Genomic DNA, 26,425 nt, shown 5'->3' with positions numbered 1-26,425 from the left:
CACTTTCACACACATTCTCTTTCAAATGAAAAGGCCAGGACTGGATCTGGGTTGGGTTAATGACAGCCACTGCCAATCTGACCCAAAGCCTCTCTCCCAGAGTCCAAAAGGAAGAGATGAAACTCCGTAGGTAGTCAGGGCTGCAATTCTGTGTTCTCTGCCCACAGCTCCGGAGGAGGCCCTGGAGCTGAAACTGGGGCACTGGTGGTGAGTGGGCTTCTCAACGTGCTCAGACTCAATGCGGACCCTGACCCCTAGCTCGAGGCCTTGCCCGCTGGGTGGGAAACAGGGCCAGCTGACCACCCGCCACTGGAGACGCCCTCCTTGCCCGCAGGCCCCGCCCGCCCCGCTCACCGATCTGCAGGACTCTCCCAAAGACGGAGGCGTCGTCCACCGTGCTGCAGTTCCACCGGCGCTGCCGGAACTGATGCTGGCACTCCCTGATGCCCGTCCTGGCGCCCTCCCCGATGTAGGCCATGTGCTCCTGGTAGAGTTGGCACAGCTTCCTCTGGCCGGCGGACAGCCCCGGGAGCTGGCTGCACACGGGCTGGGCCCCGATGATGAACATCTCGGGTCTCTGCACCGGGCTCATCGCCAAGGACCTGCAGCCGGAGTGCCGGGGTGAGCGCACGGGCCGGGGCAGCAGCAGGCCCGGAGCTCCACGCCCTCCCAGAGGATGGGCCCTGAGCCAAGGGCTTGGGAAGGAGAGTTAGTACAGAGTTCCTGCCTTCAAAGGGAAACAGAGGCACAGATGCAGGCGACACTCGAGATGCGGAATGCCTGAGACCGCCCGCCTTGAGCATTTAGATCCAAGTGACCAGAGGGGGAAGGGCGCTCAGCGATGGGAGCAGCCTTAGGAGAGTGGGGCGAGTATGCAGGGTGGACGCAGGGTTCTGTGCAGGAGTGTTGAGGCCACTGTGGCCGAGTGTGCGATGTGTGTGGAAAACAAACGAGGCCTTCAAAGAGAATTCCCCTTAGGCCTTAAAGTAGAATCTGATTTACATACAGGGCCAGATACTCTCAAAGTTCTCACTTCCTGCTCACCCCCACAGCCCCTGAGCCCACCCTCTAGGGCTCTCCCCTGGCTCATAGAATAAAATGCTGAGCTGTGGATCTGCCCGCCGAGCAAGATGAGAGCAGAGCCCAGACCAAACAGGTGTGGGGTGGGGGGTGCCTGCCGTTTCCCTCTGCACCTAGCAATGACAGTCATCTTAAAAACACAAAAGGAAGCCACACGTGGTCCCGTCAATCCCTCATGCGGGTTTTCAGACTTATAAACCAGGAACCCTAGTCTCCTTGCCCTCACCAGCAGAAGAAAAAAAAATCAATATTCTTATTGATCCTATAACAACAAAAGAGCTATTTCTAACAAGCCTTGGAGATGGGGGCCGGCGGGGGGGGGGGCGGGGTGGTGGGACACGGAGAAGGGATTGTAGCCAGGACCAGAGAAGCCAGATGAACTAATCCTTCATCCTCTGGGAGCCGTCATGTTAACTCTGGGGCTGGAGAGAGAGAGGAAGAGCTGTCCGGTGTCCTGGGGTTCTATAAAGGAATGGCCCCTTCTCCCCACTCCATCGCCCAGAGGACCCAGGCTGGGAAGGGCTCCAGCTCAGCACTCACCACCAGGAGCTGGCTGTGGCTCGGAGCGGGGCCCAGCAGGCGAACAGCAAGGCGAGCAGGGCCGGCAGGCTGGGCATGGTCCGCCTGCGCCCCGCCCCCCCCAGGGCCGGGGACGACCCCGGGGACCGACGGCTTCCGAGATGGGGCTCCCTGGAGGGAACAGATGGAAGGGAGAATCAGTTTGGGATGGACCAGGAGACCCTGCTCCCCCGGAAGGCCTGCCTCCCCGCAGGCTCTTTTCCACCCTGGCCTTCTCACCCGAGGGTTGCCCCTGGCCGGGGGCAGGCGGAGCAGGGGAGCCCTGCTCAGGACCACTCCCTAAGGCAACTGGGAGCCGAGAGACCAGGAAAGAGAGGAAAACGAGACATTTCCACATCAGGCCAGAGACGTTCGGGATGCTGTGTACACACCTGCCCTCCTCCAGAGACAGGACCATCCCCTCTGCCCACCCCACCCAGGGATGTAAACGTTGTATGGAGCTAAAAACATCTGGCGAGTCCATTCCCTATGGGGTTCTCGGGAGCCTTCCCTTTCAGTCTGCACCTTCTCCCTTAAACCCATCTTCCACATCCCAGCCCACGTCTACCAGGACAGACAGGAGAAGGCAAGGATGTTTCAGTTTCTCAAGCCCACTTCTCCGGGAGATGTAAAAGCCGCCCCTGGGCTGTGTGGTGGTATCCCCACTCCAGTAGCCGTCCTTCCTCTATGCTTTCCAGGGGCCCCATCAGCCCCCGCTCTCCGGCATGGATGCTGGAGGAACTCTCTGGAAATGCACCCCTCCCCTGCTCCTCCCTAAGCACCCATCCAGGGCATGACCCACACCTCAAGGCCCCTCAGCACCCCAAGCTTCATGAAACCCTGGCTCCTACACTCTGAGCGCCCCCCCAACCACCCTTCACACACACATCTCACCGCTCAGTGCAGGGCTTCCTGGCTCTCCCGGAGGGGGCGGCAGGGCTTCTGGGTCATCAGCCCAGGAGGTATTTCTGTTCTGGGGCCACCGGGAGAGGAAGGTGGCCGAGCAAGGCCCGGGGGTGCTGGGCCACAGCTGTCCCCACCCCCTCCGGGCTTTTCTTCGGGAGGTCCCAGCTGGGGCGGGGACACCAACAGGCAGGTGGCGGGCAGCGTGGGGTGGGGGGCAGATCAAAGCCAGGACTCGCCCCTGCCCCTTTGTCATGCAGAGCCGGCTCGGAAATGATCCGGCCTGGCCGGCCACTAACAGCTCCCCCACACCCAGCTTTCCTAACAGACCTCGCGCCCTCCCCGACCCTCCCCCGCCCCATAAATCCTCCAGTCCCCCAGGGCAGGAGGTCTGTGAATGCCCGCCTGGGACCAGAGATGGAGCAGAGATAGGGCCGGCACCAGAAGCTAATGGCTTTATGGAGGGGAGGGCACCAGGGCCGGAGCAGGACGGGAGGGAAGTTTCAAAGAGTTTCCTTGTCCAAACACCCTGGACACCACCACCAGCCCTTATGGGGGACTGGAGGGCCGGGCGCCCCTCCCTGGGGTCCGCTCTCTCCACGCCCACTTTGCAGCAGGCCTGTCCCCACACCTGAGAGCCGAGTTCTCTCTCCCAGCGGTGACACTTCTCATCCCCAGGTCCCTCTCTCTCTCAAGCCTGTCCGCCTCGCCACCACCATCAGGCCCCTGTGAAACCCCTAGGGCTCTGCAGGCCCCAGGTTCAGCCGAGGCCACACTGGGGCCCTGTCTCTGTGGACAGGAGGCAGGGCAGCTCTGACCGCCGGACTTCCCTGGAGCTGCTAATCTCGGCTCATAAAAATCACCCGGGGCAGGAATCACCAAGCAGCTGTTCGGCCACCCTGTGCTCTCCAGCAAACTCTCAGCTCATTAAAATACATATATGTGTGTGTTTTATTTTACGTACGGTGACGTATATGCTTCCGGTGCTCTGTGACAACCTGGAGGGGTGGGATGGGGTGGGAGATGGGAGGCAGGTTCGAGAGAGGGGGGATATATGTATACCTGTGGCCGATTTACGGTGATGTATAGCAGAAACCAGCAGTTATCCTCCGATAAAAAGTTTAAATATATAGATATTAAAAATGGGGGGGGGGGGAGACCCTACCACGTGTGCTAGCATCTTTCTGTACCTTCCGGATAGGCGGCACCTGAAATTGAACACTTCCACCCCCAAAACACACACAGCATCTCTCAGGACACATTCTTTCCTCAGGACAGAAGTGACACCACCCCCAGGGGTCATCTCCCCTGCCTTTCCAGGGTAGAGGGGCAGGAAAGGCAGGTGTTGATGACTAGCCTCCTTGGCATGGACAGAATGGAAGCAGAGTCTTGCCCTGTCCAGCCGGAATAGAAGGCAGAGCTGGTTAAGTAGGCGGGGTCCAGGGCAGGATGCCACACACCCCCCACCACCCCGCCCAGAGAGCCAGGTCAGATAGCTGCTCTGCCCTCCTGACTTGGTGTTTCATTCACTCAGCACAGTCATCCAGCAGATGTGCCCTGGGGGCCTGCTATGTACCTGTCACGCCCCTAAGTGCCAGATACAGCCAGAACAGGCAAGGACATGCTGCTTCAGGTCCAGTGAACCCCGAGGAAGGACTGAGTGGGGACAAAAACCCAGAGTGAGGGTGTCAGTTCATCCTGAGTAGGGCCCTCTGGGGAAGCCTCCCCCAGAACCCCAAGTAGACAGATGGGGTGCAGCTCTGGGGCCCGCGGGCCCCTCTGCACGTCTAGGATCCCTACTGAGAGTTCTTCACTGTCGCAGCCAAAGGGAAACATAATTGAATTGGGACTTTGCCAGCCACCAGTTTTCATTCCCGAAGAGGCCGCGTCCACCCCGTGCAGTTAGGAGACCCAGAGAGGGACTCGGGTGGGTGGAGCTGACCCAACAGCCCTGCCCTGGAGGGGGCGAGTTGGTGCTGTCCACACAGAGAGCGCAGGACAAGCGCCTGCCGCGGTCACTGCTGCCCACAGAACCCCCACTGGGCTGCCCCCAGAGCCTGAGGACTGGAGCAGCTTAGGTGCCCATAGGAAGGGTTGTCACCTCCCATACCTGCCCCGGGCCTCCCCCCGCCCTCCACAACCTGGAAACCTACCCAGAAGGAAAGCCTTTCTGAGGGTCGCCACTGGTCACTGTGTGAGCCAGCGAGGAGTCGTGTCATTCAAAGGCACATGGCAGTTTTGTCAGCGGTCCTGGCCCGGCAGGCGGATAGCCTCAGCGTTTGGGAGGGGAGCGCGTCCCCCGTCACCTCCCGGGCGCTGTCCAAGTGCTGCCCTTGGTCCCCGGATTTCTGAGCCTGGGGGAGGGGTGGGCGGGGCAGGGGAGGAGGGTCCCAGCGCCTCAGGCCTGTGCCTTCCGTCCCCCAGCCACTCCATCTGTATCTACCACCTCAGAGAGGGCTCTTCATGGACCTCAGGACTCCTGACAACCCCTCCTGGAGTGCAGTCTCCTTCACCTCCATCCCACTTTCTGGAAGTGCTCTCAGCCCTGGGGCCCAGACATCAGCTCTCCTGCAGCATCACCATGCCCTCCCTGCCAGCCCACCGCCCCACTTCATTTGAAAACTCTCGAAAGTTCCCAGCCGTTGAGCCCCCGAAACTTTTCCACCTGGCCTCCTTCTACCTCCGCTCTTTGCCTGAAGTTCCCACCATAGGGTCTCCTTCCCAGTCCCCCTCCTGCTCTCAAACAAGCCCTGCTCCCCTCAGGAAGGATCTCACTCCGAGCCTCTTCCTCTCCAGCAACTGAGCCTCAAACCACTCTCAAGTCCACAGTCAAGGTTCACGTCCCCCCTAAAGCTACCTTTGTTTAATCCAATGCCAGGAGGCTCTTTCCACTGACCTTAGCACCTAGAGGGCAGTGTCCATCCTGCCCTGCCCAGCCCACACGCACCCTGGGGACCATGTGTGTTCCTACTTCTCCGGCAGGTGCAGCGTTTCCTGAAGGTACAAGCATGCTCCACCCTGCCTCATCCCCTGGGTCCCCCATCCTGCCCACTGAACGTGTACCTGGCAATAAACAGGTTCTGACTGATGACCAGTGACAATATCTAATGCTAGTGAACATTTATTAAGTACTGTCTACATGCACTGAGCCAGATCTGTTGCATCCATTTTTCTCATTTAACCGTCACTAAAATTCTATGGTATAGGCCATTTTTATTCTCACTTTGAGCAGAGAACTGAGGCAAGGAGGGGCCAGGTAACTTGGTTTCACAGCCATTGAATGGGAGACCCTGGCTTGGCAATGAGGCCTTTCCCTTTTCCCCCACACACAGGTAAACACACATGCCACCCCCGGAGCAAACATTTTCTCTGCTCTGCTCTCCTGGGTGTTCACCACTGTCCTCCTACCAAAGCTGTCCCAGGACAATATCCTGACTTAGGAAGTGGCCCCAAAGCAAATGTTGAATAAAAACCTGCAGATCGTGGACTTTCTTAGTGGTACAGTGGATAGGAATCTGCCTGCCAGAGCAGAGAACATGGGTTTGATCCCTAGTCTGGAAAGATTCCACATGTCTCAAGCAACTACGCCTAAGAGCCGCAACTTCTGAGTCTGCACGCCTAGAGCCGGTGCTCTGCAACAGAGAAGCCATCATGGCAAGAAGCCCGAGCATCGCAACGAAGAGTAGGCCCCACTTGCCACAACCACAGAAAGCCCATGAGCAGCAATGAAGACCTAGTGTGACCAAAAAAAAAAAAAATGCTGATTGCAAAGTAACTAGTATAAACACACACACACACATACACACAGAGCCTGTGGTAGGAGGGAAAGAAAGCCAGACTTGCCCTCAACTAGAATGATATGCGGATTGAGAACAGGTCAGGCTACTTAAGGCTGGAGAAATTAAAATAGAATAAAAGAATTTTTCTTTCATTTTTTTCATTGAAGTATAGTTGATGTACAAGAACCAGAATGATAGTTTTAAGGAGCTAGTGTTTACGCTGCAATGGGGAAGCCCAACCAAGCCGAGAGTTGAGGGCCTGGGGAGACTGCCTATGGTGTGTTGTGAGGTTTTAGGGGAGACGCAGGCAGAGGGGAGGAGGAGCGTGGTTTTAACAAGCAATGCAAGGTTTGGGAGAAGGTGGAAAGAAGTTTCAGATTGTTTATAACAGGGCTGCTGAGCAAGGGACTGTGACCCCAGCTGGAGACCCTACTCTGACAGTGAAATCGCATTGCCTTTCAATGAATACAACTGTCAAGGAGTTTTTTTTTTTTTTTTTAATTAATTAATTACTTTTTTGGCCATGCAGCTTGGTATGTGGGATCTTAGTTCCCTGGCTAGGGATCAAACCTGTGCCCCCTGCAGTGGAAGCTTAGAGTCTTAACCATTGGACCAGCAGGTAAGTCCCTAAAGTCTCCTTCTTAATGCTTCAAAAATACAGAATTCTCCAGGTCCCAGGGCCTCAGGAAGTGTGAAGTGCCCTCTGCACCTGCTGGAATGAGTCCCACAGAGCAGGCAGGCAAGTGCCCAGACCCCGATCCCTGTGCAGTCACCAGAAAGGCTGAGCCTTACCAAGTCCTCCTCATCTCACTTGGGAAAGCAGAGTTTTCTCCCCATGAAAAAGTGATCGTGTTAATTGCTCAGTCATGTCCGATTCTTTGTGACCCCACCAACTGCAGCCTCTGTCCATGGAATTCTCCAGGTAAGAATACCAGAGTGGGTTGCCATTTCCTTCTCCAGAGAATCTTCCTGATCCAGGGATCAAACTCAGGTCTTCTGCACTGCAGGCAGATTCTTTACCTGAGCCACCTGGGTGCCAAGCAAAAATTCCTCCGAAGATAAGAAAGAACTTTTCCTCCTCCTGAATCCTGATAAATTAACTTACAAAGATGTTCTAGAGAAGAAGGTAGAACCATATGGCCAGAGGTGAGTGTGGTTCTGGAAGCAGGGCACCTACACCCATGGACTTCATTTCTAGGACAGCCGAGAGGAGAGGGGAAAACAGCCTGAGTGCGCCCACCTTTTCCCACTGTCTGTGTTCACTGGGTCTGCTGCTCTGGGGGAAAGCACTTACCTGGGCCCGTGCCACCCACGTCTGTGCATTGCTTGGTTGGGATACAGTGAACAAGGCAATGAATGAAGCTCTGGATCTCCGCTGCTGGCAGGCGGATGCCCTCTCTTCATAACGGGCTGATTAGAATTAAAATGTTTGTCTTGTGCTACCAAGTAAATATGTTCCTGTTTTTGCAAACCTAATCATATTGTAAATGGACCTGGGGAAATCTTACTATTTAAGAAAGCAGGACTTGGGACTTCCCTGGCAGTCCAGCGGTTGGTCCACTGTAGGGGGCAAGGGTTCCATCCCTGGTTGAGGAACTAAGATCCCACAGGCCACTCTATGTGGCCAAAAATTAAAAAAAAAAAAATCAGGAATCACCAACCATCAGACAATCAAGTTGCTTTGACTAATATAAGGTTCTGAAATATGAATGCTTCATGGGTTGGGGAGGGGACACAGGCTGATTTTCCAAACTCCCCACCATTCTCTATTGCCTCTCTCCTGGCTGCTTCATGAATTCATTTTGCTTGCCAGTTTCCTAAAAGCTTTTAAGCATGTAACTTTGTTATTTATTTTTTGTGACTCTGTTATTTAAAGGAATCTTAATATGTGTGGTGGTGGTGGTTTAGTCACTAAGTCATGTCTGATTTTTGCAACCCCATAGACTGTAGCGTGCCAGGCTCCTTCCTCCATGGGATTTCCCAGGCAAAGATACTGGAGTGGGTTGCCACGTCCTTTTCTAGGGGATTTTCCTGACTCAGGGATCAAACCCACATCTTCTGCTTTGCAGGCGGAGTCTTTATCACTGAGCCGCCTGGAAGCCTACTATGTGTATTAAATATTATATTTTTATATACCACTTATAATAGTCATTTTACCATGTGAATAGTCTTTCTGAACTATTTATAATTCTGGATTTGCACACATGGGGTTTTCTGAAAGCAGTTACATATACTGGTTCTTTTTCCTAAACAACTCTGTTATTTCTTCATAGAAACAGAGAGTTTGGATAAGTTATTCCCTCATCTTACTCTGATCTTTTTGCTTGGATCCACAGGGCTGGAATAGGGATGTGGGACACTGGGCATCCACCTCCACCAGCCAGGCACTGGGGATGTAGCTGAGGAAGGACCAGCTGGACAGGCTTCCAGGGCAGAGCGGAGAGGATGGGGCGGCTGACGGTCCTAAGACTGACCGCCCACACCGACATGCCCCCTGGCTGCCACGAACTCTAGATGATGCCCGTTGCCGTCTCCAGCTGGTCCCCTGGTCTGGATTGACCCTTGGGCTGTGCTGCAGAAGAGGCAGGTCCTCAGCGGGAAGAAGTGCCGAGCATCCTTCTAATGACGCTGGAAGCAGGAAGCGCTCATCCCGGGCAGAAGCCCCTACTTCTCAGCTTCCCTCCCCAGCTCGACACCCACATTTCCTTTCCCCAAACCAGAGTCACACGGGTGCCTTTGGATCAGGTCTGGGGGTCTCACAGGTTCTGGCTTTTGGGATTAAATGACTCGTGTGGCTGCTTCTGGGGAAAGCAAGGTCCCCCTGCCCCGGACAGGTTGAGGGGGCTCTTGGCTCATCACCGAGATTCTTCTCTTTCATGACTCTGCCAGGCTCCTTCACAGGCTCCCAGCCCTCCTACTAAGGCTCCCAGTGAACGCTGCAAGAACAAAGGCCGAGCTGGGTGGCCAGGTGGCCAGGGTTGCCTCATTGGGGTCCACAGAGAATGCAGGGAACACACAGACGCCCGCAGGCTCCTCGAACTCTGCAGCCCCTGCTAAGCATCCAGTGTCCATCCTGTGACAGATAATGACTGTGGGCCCACCGAGCACCACGGAGGGGCAGACAACAGATGAGTGAGGGGTCACTCCCCCTAGGAAGACAGCCTCACTGCGCTGCCCGATATGGTAGGCCACCGGCTACTCATGACTACTGAGCTAAAATGACTCAGCATTTCCCTGGGGTTCCAGTGGTTAGGGCTCGGCGCTTCCACTGCAGGGGACCCAGTTCGATCACTGGTCAAAGTTAGTTTTAAGATGAGGACCCTTGTAGCAGGACCAGGGGAGGAGCGGCCAACCCAAGCAGGCCCAAAGATCCGGCCCGAGTGCCATCAGCGGCGGTGACAGAGCTGTAGGACTCCTCGCTGTGGTTCAGCTCTGCGCCTCCCAGAGCATAGCCGACTTGCATTATGTGTTGAATCCAACAGAAGCACCACTTGGGGCGGGGAGGAGATGTCCATATTTATTCTCTTTCTGTGACAGCCGCATCCAATGAAAAAAAGGGCTACAGGGTCCACCCAGGATCTGGAAAGCCAGCTGGGCTGTTGGAGCTTGTCTCCATGTCTCCATGAATAAACATTCGGCAGAGGAACCCTGAGCAAACAATGTCACTAATGACGTGCAAAGCAGATGGGTCCCCAAACCCCACCAGCCAGGGCAACACCAGCTCCGCCCGGCGAACTCTAGCACAGAAATGCGTTTTTGCCGAGCAAGGCCAGTGACTCTGTAACCGGACACACGCTGAAGTTCCACGGGGCGGAAGTGTTGAATCAGGAGGCATCTTTTGACTCTGCAGCTTCCCAAAGCTGACCATGCTCTGTGACCATAGCCTGTGTCTAGGTGATGCAGCAGTTCAGGTCGCAGAAAAGAAAACAACTCTCTCCTGCCATCTGGGTTCCATCAGCAAAATAAAACAGCACGGTGGGTTTCAAGAGCAGTCGGAAATTCTAGAAAACTGATGTAAGTGTCTGAGGTCCACCGCAGCAACACGACTACTAATTCCTGGAAGAAGCAAAAGAGAGGTGTGTCTTCTCTGCGTTCCTTCCGCACTAGCACGGTCTCCGCACCAAAGTGATGCACGTTCGTGACAAGGTCCCTCCCTAATTTATATGTCAGTTGTATTTCAATAAAACAAATAGACTTAGAAAACTAACAGGGAAATTCTAACAAGGACCATTTGCAAAAAATGCCCAGAAGCCAGTGCCTGCAAGTTCAAATCAAGGACACATTTGCAGGAGCAAGAACGAGGCAGGAGTGTTTTTTTTTAATTAATTATATATTTTTCGCTGTGCTGGGTCTTCACTGCTGCGAGTGGGCTTTCTCTTCGTGTGGTGAGCGGGGGCTACTCTAGTTGCGACGCACAGGCTTCTCATTACGGTGGCTTCTCTTGTTGCAGAGCACGGGCTCTAGGTGCATGGGCTTCAGTAGTTGTGGCACGTGGGCTTAGCTGTCCCAGGGCATGTGGGATCTTCCTGGACCAGGGATCGAACCAGTGTTCCCTGCGTTAGCAGGCAGAATCTTTACCACTGAGCCACCAGGGAATCTCTGGCAGGAACGTTCTTGATCTTCTGCGAAGGGCCTCACCCTTGCAGATGCCACTGTCTAGGGGGCAGAAACAGACAAGACAGCTGGGTCTGGAGCCCTCATGTGTATGACAACAGTCAGCTTCCGCTAGGCTCCCTGGCCACCGGGCTGCACAGGAGCGACTGCAACCCCTCAACCTGCAGAAAGGCCTGAGCTTTTCACCCACAGGAACGTGAAAAAGCATCCTGATGACAATTTCCAGGTTCAAAGGGTCAGACCCCTAGGAAAATCTCAGTACTAAAAGGTGTTTGCATCGAGAGAAACCAGACACCCAACCTGAAAAGCCAGTATCAACAACCAAAGAAAACCTCCCAGCAGAGCCCAGAAGTATAATGGGACCTATCAGGCTCCATGAGGAACAGCAGGGAACAGGGTACAGGAATGGTGAAATGGTTGTATTTGTCCAACATTCAGAAAACACCCTGAAAGACAGAGGCAGATCCAGAAAGGTCTGCATTCTCACCCAGTCCTGGGGTGCTCCCCATGACACAGTCTCTGCTCTAGGCTTTAAAAGACAGCTTCCTTCTCCCTCTCTACCCCCTACCCAAGACACATATTAATTAAAAAAAAAAATCAGATAAAAGAATATTTGTTGTTGTTGTTCAGTGGCTCAGTCATGTCCGACTCTTTGCAGTCTGCAAGTCCAGGGACTGCAGCATGCCAGGCTTCCCTGTCCTTCACCATCTCCCAGAGCTTGCTCAAACTCATGTCCATCGAGTCGGTGATGCCATCCAACCATCTCATCCTTTGTCAGCCCCTCCTCAGCATGAGGGTCTTTTCTAATGAGTCAGTTCTTCACATCAGGTGGCCAAAGTAGTGGAGCTTCAGCATCAGTCCTTCCAGTGAATATTGAGGGTTGATAAAAGAATATTTATTGGGTGCCAACTGCATACACTGTACCAGGGGCTGCAGGAAGTGAATAAGAAAGACAAACTGCTCGCCCTGGTTCAGCGAGTGCAGCCAGGCTGGAACTGTCCAGGGAGGACATGGCGGTCACAGAGGGTGGTACAAGTGCTAGGGCCACGTTCCCAGCCCTTTTCAATTCCAGGCAGCCGCTGCCAGCGAATCTCTAGCTGTTTGGTCCACTGAGCAAACAGAACTTGTGATGATATGTAAGCATAGAAGTAAACCTCCTGTGACCTGTTAAGCCCCCTTTGACTTAAACAAACAAGCAACTTCAAAAAAAAAACCAAACTGAAATACATATACACAGAATAAAATGCACAAATAAATACACAGCTCGATGAATTCTGACATTTGTGTACACCCACGAAACCACCACCAGATCCAAGTGCATCTAACCGTGAAGCAAACCAAACTGGTATGCTGCAGAAAAATGGGGAAAGAATCTCTGATACGCCTCTCTAAAGTTACTTTATTGCTGTTGTCAAGTTTATTTGGATGTTTCGAGATAGTTTACTCTTTTCGGGGGTGAGGTGGAGGTGCGGGAGGTCCACTCAAGCAGGATCTAGAAACACTCTTAACAGGCACTAGGCGACCCTCCCCCAGGATGGAATAGTCTGCTTGTTTAATTTTTCAGGATCCCTAATGTCTAAGAGATGGTCACGAAAACATTCAGGCTCCAACCTACAAAAGGGGTGCGAAGCAACTCAACTTTCACGTGGAACTGGGTGCTTTCTCATGTAGAACACCACAGATGTAATCCCTCTGCTGCTGCTGCTGCTGCTGCTAAGTCACTTCAGTCGTGTCCGTCTTTGTATGACCCCACAGACGGCAGCCCACCAGGCTGCCCATCCCTGGGATTCTCCAGGCAAGAACACTGGAGTGGGTTGCCATTTCCTTCTCCAGTGCATGAAAGTGAAAAGCGAAAGTGAAGCCGCTCAGTCGTATCCGACCCTCAGCGACCCCAGAGACTGCAGCCTTCCAGGCTCCTCCATCCATGGGATTTTCCAGGCAAGAGTACTGCTTTTTTATTTTTTGCCACCCATTGCTTTTCATGGTAGAACAGAAGTGGCAGACAATGTTTTCAGGTCTTCAAATCTCCCTTTTCTAGCTTTGTTTAGAATTTAAATGGATGGAATAAAAAGATTAAAAAAAAAAAAAGTGGGGACTTCCCTGGCAGTCCAGTGGTTAAGACTCAACACTCTCAGTGCCAGGGACCCAGGTTCAATCCCTGGTCAGGGTAATAAATTCTCACAAGCCCAAGCCCTACACCATGGCCAAAAAAGGAAACAAAACAACTCCCCACCCTCAGTTTGGAACACAATCCATGCATCAGAATGGAACAACTAGCTCTCTCCAAGGACAATTTAAGATGATCAAATTTTAAGATCTTTTTCTATTTATTTCTTGATGTAGACCACTTTAAAAGTCTTTATTGAATTTGTTACAATATTGTTTCTGCTTTATGCATTTTGCTGTTTGGGCATGTGGGATCTTTTTAGCTCCCTGACAGGGATCAAACCTGCACACCCTGCATTGGAAGGCAGATTCTTAACCACTGGACCATCAGGAAGTCCCTAAGATGATCTAAACTAAACCATGGAATCTGTTTTTTCCCCCTTCAAATTAAAGTACAGTTGATTTACAATATTGTGTTAGATGTATAGCGTATCGGTTATTTTCGCTGATTATACTTTATTATATGTTATTACAGGGTAATGGGTATAATTCCCTCTGCTGTACAGTATATCCCTGTCGCTCATCTATTTTATACGTAGCAGTTTGTATCTGTTAATCCTGTACGCCTAATTTGTCCCTCCCCTCTTAAATCATGAGATTCCTTATGTTGCTTAAGGATGAAGAAATGCTCAAATCTTAGCACTTCCTATTTTATACTATATAACACAAAGATATTAGCATATTCACGTGGTACTCACAGCTTTCCATTGGTGTAGGACACCTCTTCTTAGTAAATGCTGTGTTTATACTGGACACGTGGCTGGTCAAGCCTCAGCCCAAGAAGCGGGTGCACCATTTCTACCATGAAGCATAAGACAGGCTGCGGCTGGGGTCACAGTGCAGCTCGCCCACTTCTCTGTCTGCTAGAACAGTTTCTTAGCTTATGTATTATTTTTCAAAGTATGCCAAATGTTTAGCATTTATATATAAAATCAAGAGAATGGAGAACCAAGCAAAAAGAAGACCTCAAGGGCGGGGATTTCCATTTCCCCAGAGCACGTTTCTAAAAAATTGTACTTGTTATTTATTTATTTTTGACTGTGCTGACTTTAGTTGCTGCACAAACTTTTCTCTAGTCCTGTGAGTGGGGGCTACTCTCTCATTGCAGAGTGCAGGCTTCTCATCGCAGTGGCTTCTCTTGCTGCGGAGCACCGGCTCCAGGCCACGCGGGCTTCAGCAGTGATGGTGCACAGGTTTAGCTGCTCCGTGGCATGTGGGATCTTCCCGGACCAGGGATCGAGCCTGTGTCTACTGCACTGGCAGGAGGATTCTTTACCACTAAGCCACCAGAGACGCCCGGTGCTTTTTCTTTCAATATACTTAATAATATGTTTATTATTTATTTGTTTATTCCTCCCACCCCAACCCTCGGCACATTTAACAGTTGCTCACACCACTGTTTGGAGGAGCTGTTTCTCCTCCCCTGCTGCAGTTTATCAGTCACCATCCTCCTCACTTAGTGGGGGAAGTGAGGCCACTTTTGTGGACTTCTGCCCACGCCTGACTATCCTTCCAGATGCACAGTTTTTTTTAATGTATATATTTATTTATGCATTTGGCTGTGCTGGGTCTTACTTGCAGCAGATCTTAAGTTGCGGCCTACGGGATTTTTTTTTTTTTTTGAGGATAATTGGTTTATAATGTTGTTAGTTTCTGCTGTACAGCAACGTGAATCAGCTATAAGTATACGAAATCCCCTCCCTTGTGAGCCTCCCTCCCACCCCTCCACCCCACCCCTTTAGGTCATCACAGAGCTCTGAGCTGTGCTCCCTGTGCTGTACACCAACTTCCCAGGAGCAACCTATTTGACACATGGTAGCGACCTAGCAGCAGCAGCAGCAGCAGCGTATATATAGGGCTTCCCTGGTGGCTCAGATGGTAAAAAATTTGCCTGCAATGCAGGAGACCCAGGTTCCATTCCTGGGTCAGGAAGATCCCCTGGAGAAGGGCATGGCAAACCACTCCAGTATTCTTGCCTGGAGAATCTCATGACAGAGGAGCCTATGGGCTATAGTCCATGGGGTCGCAAAGAGTTGGACACGACTGAAGCCACTTAGCAGAGTGTCAATACGTCAGTGCTACTGTTTCAATTTGTCCCACCCTCTCCTTCCCCTGCAGTGTCCACAAATCCATTCCCTCTGTCTGCATCTCTATTCCTGCCCTGCAAATAGGTTCATCTGCGCCATTTTTTCTAGATTCTATGCATATGGCATTCAGGATCTTTGGCTGCAGCATGCAAACTCTAACGTGACATGTGGAATTTAGCTCGAACCCGGGCCCCTGCATTGGGAGTGTGGAGTCTTAGCCACTGGACCACCAGGGAAGTCTCCAGACACACGGAGTTCTCATAAAATGTCTCATACAAGGGCAAGCCTCTGTGAGAGGTTCCCAGAGCCTCTGCAGTCCCAGGAGAGACCCCGTGACCCTGAGAAGGTCACTTCTCATTCTCCGCCTTGTTTTCTCCTTTTGTAAAACCAAGAGCTGTCCTCATGTGTCCTCACCGCGCCCTCAAAGCTTCAAAGGGAACCATCATCCAGTCCCTAGGTCCCCTCTTCTCCCCAAATGCTGACAGCTTAGTCCCCCCAAACAACTAAATCAATGAATTCTGGATAGCCAACAGGAGGCATGGACCACTTGGGTCAGTTACTTGAACTTTTTGGCTTTAAACACTACATGACGTTTAGAAATCAATAGTAAACAAGAACCTCACTGAGCTCAGCACTGAGACAAGTTGTCCCAACTTTAGGAAATGGGACAGGATTTCTGTGCCGCTTTCACACCCTGACACAGCAGGAAGGCCCCGCTTGGACCTAGTGGCCCCTTTGGAGTAACTGTTTATCAAGAAAGTGACAGACCCCATGATTATGTAAAGATGTGATTTTTATCCTTCCTGGGGTGTGAAGAGTTAACACCAACAAGGCTAGATTGTGCTTTTTCACCCTTTGAGATTCTGGCTATTTTTATTTTTATTTTTTTAAAAAACCTTTTAACCCTATCCTCTTGGCAGAAAAGAAGATCTGGCTGTGAGCTCAGTGTCAGAGCCGACCCCTAGTCCTCAGTGGGTCTGACATCATGCAAGAGATGTAAATGCCCAGGTCCATCCAAAGAGGACATTCCAGCAAGGCCTGGCTCAGTGCCAGCACCTATCCAAAAGGGAACAACCTTCAGACTCCGGCCTGTAAGGCTGCAGACAGCATCGTCCTAGGATCTCGAGGAGTTACAAACCTATGCTGAGTAAGATTGGTCTCAGTTTCCTCCCTGCATTTGCAATATTTATCAGGATTTGACCAAAAAAAAATTCCAATGAATATTCATTGGAAGGACTGATGCTGAAGCTGAAGCTCCACTACTTTGGCCACGTGATGCGAATCATTGGAAAAGACCCTAATGGCTGGGAAAGACTGAGGGCAGGAGGAGAAGGGTACGGCAGGGGATGAGATGGTTGGATGGTATCACCGACTCAGTGGACATGAGTTTGAGCAAACTTTGGGAGATGGTGAAGGACAAGGAAGCCTGGCGTGCTGCAGTCCTGCTGCTAAGCTGCTAAGTCACTTCAGTCGTGTCCGACTCTGTGTGACCCCATAGACGGCAGCCCACCAGGCTCCCCCGTCCCTGGGATTCTCCATTGGCAAGAACACTGGAGTGGGTTGCCATTTCCTTCTCCAATGCATCAAAGTGAAAAGTGAAAATGAAGTTGCTCAGTCGTGTCCGACCCTCAGCGACCCCATGGACTGCAGCCTACCAGGCTCCTCCATTCATGGCATTTTCCTGGCAGGAGTACTGGAGTGGGGTGCCATTGCCTTCTCTGTGAAGGACAAGGAAGCCTGGCGTGCTGCAGACCATGGGGTCGCAAAGAGTCGGATACGACTGAGTGACTGAACAACAACAGGACAAATCTGTGAGGATCCTGAAACAAATGACCTTGCACGACGGAGAGAACACGGCCCCAGGCTGGGGAGAAGCAGCCTAGCTACCTGTCTACTCAGGTGGTGAAAGTTTGGAATGTACTCAGCCCTGGGAGCTCGTGGCCGACGCCTACTTCTCTTGGAAAAAGGAACTGAAACGCCCTCCAGAGAGACAGCCCAGGGTGCAGCACCCAAGCCTGCAAACATGGAACGGCACTCACGAAAGATGGATATGCACTCTGTTCCTTACGTCATTGAGATTCCACACAGGAGTGATGTCATATGATGTGTCCTCCTCTGTTTGACTTACTTCACTCAATGTGATAACCTCTAGGTCCATCCATGTTGCCGCAGAAACAGACTCACAGACACAGGAAAAAGGATGATTACCAGAGGATATGAGGGGCAGGGGAGGATACAAGAGGAGTTTAAGATTAACAGATACACAGTACTATGTATCGGAGAAGGTGATGGCACCCCACTCCAGTCCTCTTGCCTGGAGAATCCCATGGACGGAGGAGCCTGGTGGGCTGCAGTCCATGGGGTTGCAGAGTCAGACACGACTGAGCGACTTCACTCTCACTTTTCACTTTCATGCATTGGAGAAGGAAATGGCAACCCACTCCAGCGTTCTTGCCTGGAGAATCCCAGGGACAGAGGAGCCTGGTAGGAGGCTGTCTATGGGGTCACACAGAGTCGGACACAACTGAAGCGACTTAGCAGTAGTAGCAGTACTATCATATACAAAGATAAACAACAAGGGCCTGCTATATAGCACAAGGGAGTATATGTGATGTCTTGAGGTAACTTGTAATGGAAAAGAATCTGAAAAAAAAACTGTATATATTGTGTACATATATGTACACGTGTACATGTGTACATATATGTGTATATATATACATACATGGGTCTTCCCACGTGGCTCAGTGGTAAAGAATCCAGCCGCCAACGCAGGAGCTGAAAGAGATGTAGGGTTAATCCCTGGGTCAGGAAAAGTCCCTGCAGGAGGAAATAGCAACCCACTCCAGTATTCTTGCCTGGGAAATCCCATGGACAGAGGAGCCTGGAGGGCTACAGTCCATGGGGTGGCAGAGTCAGATACAACCGAGTGACTTAGCACACATACCATACATCCATATGTGTATACATGTATAGCTCTATCACATGCTGCACAATTGAAACTAACACAATATCACAAATCAACAGTATTTCAATTAAAAACAAATGGTTAAAAACGTTTGAAACGCAGGAGCCTCTCTCTTCTCTCCTCTCCAGATGCTCTGCCTAATCTTTGCCCTCTCCAGACCCCACCTCTCCTGCAGCCCAGGGCCACACTCCTCTTTTCCTAGCACTGCCCCCTGACCCCCCGACCCCCCCACCACCGCTCTCCCCCACTCCCAGGTTCCCTGAGGGTCTCCTCGCCCCAGGTCACCTGCACCGAGAGGGGGCTCTTTCCTAGAAAGCGGGCTAATAGGGAAGCAACCACTAGAGGGTGACATGATTACACATAAGCGTGCTCCTGGGGATGGAGCAGGGCCAGAGCTGGCCAGGCGTCCAGATGGAGGCCCGGAGAGCGAGCAGGCCTCAGCACAGGTGACCCACTGTGACGAGCACACTCACAGCAGTGTCTTCAGGCTCCGGTCATGTCTATCTGTCTCTCTGTGTGTGTCTGTCTCACACACACGCACTGACCCATACTGGCTGGCTAACCAACCAGGGCCTTAGGTGTTCTGCACAACAGCCACTCCTGGCCGTGGTCCACGACCGTGAATGGCAGAGTGCACATCTCAGCCGCTGCTTTCACGGCCCTCCTTGCAGCTCAGCCAGGTGGGAGGCAAGCTGACATGCCTCTGCAGGGCAGTGGAGCTCATGGGCTTAGAAAGTGGCTCAAGACCTGGACTATGGAGCTCAAGTTCCAGTTCTGTGGGCCCATGGGTCCTGAGCACTTACCTGTCTGTGCCATGGCTTCTCCACCTGTAAATGGAGGTGAGCTGATGCAAGGAATAGCTAAGTTCATACTCGTAAAGACCTCTGAAGAACATCTAACACACAGTAAAATCTCAGTAAATAGCAGCTGTTTTCCGACAGCCAGGAGCTGCGCTGGAAGGTTTCGTGCATTATCCCACTCAATCCTCACAAGCCCCCAAGATACGAAAGTCACTAGTCCCATTTCACAGATGGAAACACCAAGGCTCCAAGTGGTTAAATAGCTTGTCCAGAGTCACAGAGCTGATAAGAGACAGATTCCAGGTTTTAAGTCAGAATCTGTCTGACTGAAAACCCATGTTCTGGGACTTGACTGGAGGTCCAGTGGTTAGGACTCCTCGCTTCTACTACAGGGAGCATGGTTTCGATCCCTGGTTGGGTGACCTAAGATCCCACATGCCACGTGGTGCAAAGTAACTCAATAAAAATAAAATAAAAGCCCACGTTTTTTCACTACATCATGGGGAAAACTTTGGACTTTGCACGAGAAGACTCAAAGGCAAAAGATGGGGGCAAGGGTGGGGGGAACAAAATTTTTTAAACATTATTTGTATTTTACTAAAAAAGGAAAGCCTTCAAGAAATACAATTTAGCAAAAGTTTTACAGCAGGAGAAGTTAAACCAGGGAATGGGAGGTTCTGGCAGCAGCACCGGGGAACCTGCTGGACATGTGAGTTCTCGGCAGCTCCCCGGACCTCTGACCCAAGGCCTTCCAAGTTACTCGGATGCACACGCAGGCTTGAGAGGCACAAGGAAACCCAAGAGCTGGTGCTGAAAACCTAGGTCAGAGGCAAAAGGCGGGACGTCTGTCTGGCAGACACTGAGTCTGGGACTGACTCTTCCTGCCTCGGGGAGGAGAAAACGAGGGGCACAGAGCCAGGGCACCCCGACGTGAACGCCCATCTCATGATGCTCTTGTGAGTCAACCGTTTCTGTTCCTTTGACCTGCACATTACTCAGAAACAGGAAATAACATTTTTTAAATACTTAACTGTCAGTAAGAATGCATCTGTGTAATTTGGGGGCACATTTGTGTGGGGCTTTTTTTTTTTTTTCATGGTACGTTTATAAAAGAAAAAACCCAGAACAGCATTTGTTAGGTCCCTCCCAGGGGCCAGGTTCTGCACAAGGACCCTCCCTCTCCACTGGTCCTCTACAGGGAGGACATTTTATTTATAACCATCAGCCGTTGGCACTTCCACCACTGATAACCGGTCACTATTTTGCAGTGTTTCTGAGTCCTTAGGAGCAGACACACCCTCTGCATCTCTGTCTCCTCCAGGGCACAGAGCCGTGCATACCAGCTGTATGTATGTCCCCTGAACCATCAAATGATTGAAAACCTTGCCCAAGTGTTCAGTGCTTAGGAATGGCTATGTTTACAACACGGGTTATTCTTATTTTAGGGTTGTCATAGCTACCTGCTTAGTAACAAGCACCCAAGGTGTTTGTTACTATTAACAAATATTAGCTGATACTTGGGGTTTTTCGATCCAAGTAATTCTAATCCTTTGGTTGGGTGTTGGAATACGTGAAAATAGGTATGAGAGTTGGACTGTGAAGAAAGCTGAGCGCCGAAGAATTGATGCTTTTGAACTGTGGTGTTGGAGAAGACTCGTGAGAGTCCCCTGGACTGCAAGGAGATCCAACCAGTCCATTCTGAAGGAGATCAGCCCTGGGATTTCTTTGGAAGGAATGATGCTAAAGCTTAAACTCCAGTACTTTGGCCACCTCATGCGAAGAGTTGACTCATTGGAAAAGACTGATGCTGGGAGGGATTGGGGGCAGGAGGAGAAGGGGACGACAGAGGATGAGATGGCTGGATGGCATAACTGACTCGATGGATGTGAGTCTGAGTGAACTCCGCGAGTTGGTGATGGACAGTAAGGCCTGGCATGCTGCGATTCATGGGGTCGCAAAGAGTTGGACATGACTGAGCGACTGAAGTGAACTGAACTGAACACTCAAAAGTTGCAAACGACAAATTTCAAGTGGTAGCCACATTTCCAGAGTAGACGGAGGGAGTGTCCATCCATCTGGGGGTGACTCTCAACAGTCACTCTTTCTGCATGAGTTTTTCCAGTTAGGACACAAAAGGGTACAGTCATCCTGAAGTGAGGGCTCCAGCCAACCAGACCCCAAACCCTTATTTTTCTTGGGGTGGATAAAGCCCTTGTCTGTAGGATATAGTGAACTAATAATTTGGGAGTCAGTAAACAAGTGGTTTGGGGGTGTCCCCAATGATTTTTGATGTGAGAACAATTTTCACCTATTTTTCCTATTTATTTATGTCTTCATTTCACATTATTTGCTGTTTCTTTCATTTTCACATAATATGGAAGATACTATATCTTCCATATTTTCCTATATTTTCATTTTTAATTGTTGCAAAATACATATACAGTAAAATTTACCATCATAGCTATCTTAAAGCGTAGAATTCCATAGTGTTAAGTAGATTCACATGGTGCAATAAATTCCCAGAACTCGTTCATCTTGCAAAACTGAAACTCTATGCCCATAAACAGCCCCTACCCCTCAGCCTCTGGCAACCACCCTTCCAGATTCTGGGATTTTTCACCACTCTGGACACCTCACATAAGTGAAATAATACCCTATTATCTTTTTGTGATTGGTTTATTTCACTCAGAATAAAGTCCCCAAGTTCCCTCCATGCTGTGGTGTGTGACAGCATTTCCTTCCTTTTTAAGGCTGGATAATATTCCACCGTATGGACAGACCGCATTGTGTTTATCCATCATCTGTGAGGGACACTTAGGTTGCTCCTACTCAAACCTTGCATCTCAGACTGGGGCTTGAACCCATGTGCTGAAACTTAAACCTGGCCAAAATCTAGTTTGGGACTCAAACCCACATGGCCAGGACTTGGTGGTGATGGTTTAGTCCTAAGTGGTGTCTGACACTTGCAATCCCATGGACTGTCACCCACCAGGATCTTTTGTCCATGGGATTCTCCAGGGAAGAATACTGGAGTGGGTTGCCATTTCCTTCTCTAGGGGATCTTGCTGACCCAGGAATCGAACCCAGGTCTCCTGCATTGCAGGCAGATTCTTTACCAACTGAGCTATGAGGCCAGGACTTGAACCTGCCCTAAATCCACGGTCCTCCAACTAAGATCATACACCTGGTTTCAGGACCCAGTGAAGCTCAGGATCTTGATGTCTCATGGCGGACAGAATTCAATGAGAGACAAAGTGATAGGTAAGAAGTGGATTTATTTAAAGAGAAACACACTTCACGGACAGAGTGTGGGCCATCTCAGAAGGTGATCATGCATGCTGAGCCACTTCAGTTGTGTCCGATTCTCTGCAACCCCACAGCCCACCAGGCTCCTCTGTCCATGGGGATTATCCAGGCAAGAATCCTGGAGTGCGTGGCTGTGCGCTCCTCCAGGGGAATCTTCCTGACCCAGGGTTTGAACCCATGTCTCTTATGTCTACCTGTACTGGCAGGCAGGTTCTTTACCACTAGCATGAGAGCAGCCTCAAAAAGTGGTGTGGTTAGTTTTTATGGGTGAGGTAATTTCACACGCTAATGAGAGGGAGGATTACTTCAGCTATTTTGGGGAAGGGGAGGAGTTTTCCAGGAATTAGGCCACTGCCCACTTTTTGGCCTTTGATGGCTGGCCTCAGGAATGGTCATGGTGCCTGTAGTTGTATCCTTTAGCTTGCTGACGTGTCACAATGAGTGTATACTACGGCTCAAGGTCAAGTCGATTCATCCACAATCTTGGACCTATTTGGTTCTAATCAGCTTATGTCCTGTCCTCTGGCTATGTCATTCTTTTAAAGGGTGTGCCCTGCCCCTTTCCCTCCTATTTCACCATCTTCTGGTTGTTGCAAATAATGCTATGAACTCGGGTGTACAAATGTTTCCTCTAGCCTCTGCTTTTCTTTATTTTTGATATATACCCAGAAGTGGAATTGCTGGATCATAGGGTAGTTGTATTTTTAAGTTTTCGAGGAACTGCCACGCTGTTCCCTACAGCAGCTGTACCATTTCACATTACCACCAACAGCACACCAGAACTCCAATTTCTCTGCCTCTTCACTAACACTTATTATTTTCTATTTTATTAACTGCAGCCATCCTAATGGGTATGAGGTAATGCCTTATTTGGTTTTGATTAGCATTTTTCTAATGATTAATGATGTTGAGCATCTTTTCATGTGCTCGTAGGCCATTTGTATGTCTTCAACCACATTTACGGAGTGCCTCCTACACAGGGATGTGACATGCCATGGATACAATAGAGTTAATATAAAACACACACAACATAGTTTAACTCCTTTGATCCAAGGCCTGCCAGCTAGACTCTGGTTCAGTTTCTAGGCACATATATATTATATATATACATAATTGTCAATCACCCAGTCTCTGGACCATAATGCTCTCCCTCTATTTTTGTGTCTCAAATCATAGCCTAAACTGAAGCCCCCACGAAGCCACGTGAAATTGTCCCTACTTTCACTTGAATTGGGAACAAAGTGAAATGTTGGGATGAGACAGAACTCAAACACTCATGCTTTTCCATAGTGTGACTTGTGGGAAGATCACTGTAGACTATCCAGCCAGTCTGCCCTGGCAGAACACAAGGAAACTGAGACCCAGAGTGGGAGGCACTTCCTCCTCACCTCAGGCTCAGCAGAGGGGGCACCCATGCCACGCTGTGCCCCCATTTCTTCCTGATGCTTACTCTATTTATTAAACACGAACATAATCATATTGCTGAAAATCATGGTTATATGTTTCAATGTCTTAAGTAAAAAGGCCCTGTACTAATAAAAGTCTAGAGTGCAACTCAAGAAAAAGTTTTGTGAGAACTAGCAGCAGGTGGTCAGCTTCTAGAGAAAGCATTTCCAGGTACCACTAAATGACTTTTCAGAGTTGAGAGCAGGAGTGAAATGAAAGTCACTCAGTGGGGTCTGACTCTTTGAGACCGTCCATGGAATTCTCCAGGCCAGAATACTGGAGTGGGTAGCCTTTCCCTTCTCCAGGGGATCTTCCCAACCCAGGGATGGAACCCAGGTCTCCCTCAATGCAGGCGGATTCTTTACCAACTGAGCTATCAGCGAAGCTAATAGAGCAGGAGAAACAGGGTTAACTTAAGCTCCTTCACTCCAGGTCAGGCAACCCCCAGCCCCACCCCCACCCCCAAGCAAATCTCCCCTCCCTCCCATAAAGTGGTTGAGGACTTTGTTTTGTGTTTGGGAGGTTTAAGGTGTTTTTGATTAGGACCTTGATAACAACACAAACATATCTGAGCCCACAGACCAACGAGAAAAGTCACTTTACAGGGCGTGTAACCTGAAAGTTTAGGCAGCAGTGGTGGGAGACCACCATAAGCCTGGATATACCCCAGGACAAGAGTGCCAGACCAGATGTGCCCCAGATTTGTGACTCTATTGGACAGCACATTTGGAATCCTCTAGATGACCAGCACAACCCTGTATTATTCCACGTGTGTGCACGTCAAGTCGCTTCAGTTGCATCCAACTCTTTGCAACTCTGTGGACTATAGCCAGTGAGGCGCCTCTGTCCATGGGATTTCCCAGGCAAGAAGACCGGAGTGGGTTGCCATTTCCTCCTCCAGGGGATCCCATAGCCTGCATTGGCTGGCGGATTTTCACCACTAGAGCTACTTGGGAAGCCCATTATTCCAGGAGAGTTATACAAATCTATGGGCCTCACACCAGGTGCAACTGGGGAGTGGGGTGGGGGGATTGGGTGTGTGTGTGTGTGTGAAGGATTTTGCTTCTGCATTTCCAGATGGAAGAACAAGAGAGGTAGGTGGTAAAGTCTAAAACGTATGATGCCTATTACCAATCTGTATGTACTTAGCCCACTACTGGTCTCCTGGGCAAAACAGAAGTGGCCAAAAGTGAACCTCATATACTAAATATGGAACGCAGTAAAAATCGTGTTCATGCCCTTAAACAACCAATTAAACCATTCCCCACCCCCACCCCACGCGAGATATTAGCACCTTAGTTTCTCAACTAGGACTAGAACCCGGACTCCTCGCATTGGGAGCCCAGTCTCAGCACTAGACTGCCAGAGAAGTACCCCCAATTTCCTTCTTTGATAGCTGAATCACGTTTGTGTGGATCCACAAATTCATTAAAAACAGATTTTCATTTTCTGATTGCGGAATTCTTCGTTAGGGGAAGTTAAAATGAAACTCTGAAATCCTATCCTCTGAGTGGTTATTTAAAACCCAGAAGCCACTTCTAGACTACAGCATTTCATGATTCCAGCAAACACAGTTTATAAACGAACAGACATTTGGTGAAGCACTTTAAATCAAGCCCAATCGTCACTCTGTTTTACCCAAAGGCAAAACTGTGAAGGCACACAAGAATTCCCTGGCTATCAGCACGACTGGGCCCTTCACCGTCTAAGAGGCTGACAAAGAAGGCGATGCAGAGAAGGGCTTGGGGAGGCAGGAGGATGCGACCCGGCGCCGCCCGGGGCTCCCGGCCGAGTGCAGAAGCGGAGGAAGTTGTGATGCGCAGGGACCGAAGGAGCGCACAGGCGGCGGTGTCTGGAAACACCCGGAACATGCTAGAAGGAAGTGGTAATGCCTAGATCCCCAGTGCGCATCGGGGGGCCGAGCTCGGCTAAGGGACGCGCGGACAGAGCGGAGTTTCTCCCTAGTTTACCGCACAAGACTGGAGAGAAAGGAACCGTGGGAAGCTGCCCACTGGGGAGAACCGAGGGGGTCGCCGCACAGACGCGCCGCGAGGCCCCGGGGACTCAGGCAGGGAGGGAAGCGGAGCGGCCCCCAGCCAGGATCTGGGCTGGAGAGTCTTGAGGGAGGATAAAGGGAGCCAGCGGGAGGCTGGGCAAGGGGCGCGCGGGGCAGCCTCGGACCGGAGGCTCAGAGCCCAGACGCGGGCCGGGCGTGGCCGGCAGCTCCCCGCTGGCGGCGGCGGCGGCGGCGGAAGCGGCTGCGGGCTTCCCACGTCCAGACGGCGAGCACAGGGTTAACCCGCGGCGGGCCGGCGCTCGGTTTCCAAGGCAACGCCGGCAGTTCCGGCGCGCAGGCTCGTACCATCGCGCGCGCGCGGGGGAGCGCGGGGGGCGGGGGCGCGGAGGCGCGGAGAGCAGCGGGTCCGGCCCGGACGCCCCCGGCGCGGCCGCCGCTCGCCCCGGGTCGGCTCCGCGCGCGCGCTCCGTGCCGGCCAGCGCTGCCCCGCGCGCGGACGCGGGGGCCGAGAGCGCGCCGGCCCGAGGTCCCCCCGCTGGGGAGGCCGAGTGCGGGCGGCCCGCTGGCAGCTTTGAAAAGCGGGCGAGGACAAAGGCGGCCGCAGCCTCCCGGCGCCCAGCCCGAGCGCGCAGCCCGGCCCGCGGGGCGCCGGAGGATGCGGCCGGGGGCGCGGCGGCGGCGGCGGGGCGGCGCGGGCCGGGCGC

The 26,425-nt window shown here is 51.4% G+C and overlaps 1 protein-coding gene across 3 annotated transcripts in view; it reads right to left on the bottom strand.

Annotated features, from left to right (window-relative positions):
• WNT5B (Wnt family member 5B) overlaps positions 1 to 26,425 on the bottom strand; it is an 81,641-nt gene that overhangs the window by 12,850 nt on the left and 42,366 nt on the right. The window contains exons 1-3 of one of the 3 annotated variants that reach the window (XM_059886227.1): positions 17,910 to 17,959; positions 1,621 to 1,770; positions 355 to 602 (exon numbers count right to left, since the gene is read on the bottom strand). In XM_059886227.1, the coding sequence (XP_059742210.1) occupies positions 355 to 602; positions 1,621 to 1,770; positions 17,910 to 17,911 (400 nt within the window). In that variant the 5' untranslated portion in view covers positions 17,912 to 17,959. Of the gene's footprint in view, positions 1 to 354; positions 603 to 1,620; positions 1,771 to 17,909; positions 17,960 to 26,425 lie in introns of those variants that run through there. The other 2 variants (XM_024991524.2, NM_001205628.1) reach the window with 2 other exon arrangements.

This window comes from Bos taurus, chromosome 5, assembly GCF_002263795.3.
Source record: "Bos taurus isolate L1 Dominette 01449 registration number 42190680 breed Hereford chromosome 5, ARS-UCD2.0, whole genome shotgun sequence".
Lineage (NCBI taxonomy): Eukaryota > Metazoa > Chordata > Mammalia > Artiodactyla > Bovidae > Bos > Bos taurus.
The sequence above is the reverse complement of the archived record's forward strand: the minus strand, read 5'-3'. Positions and strand labels throughout refer to the sequence as shown.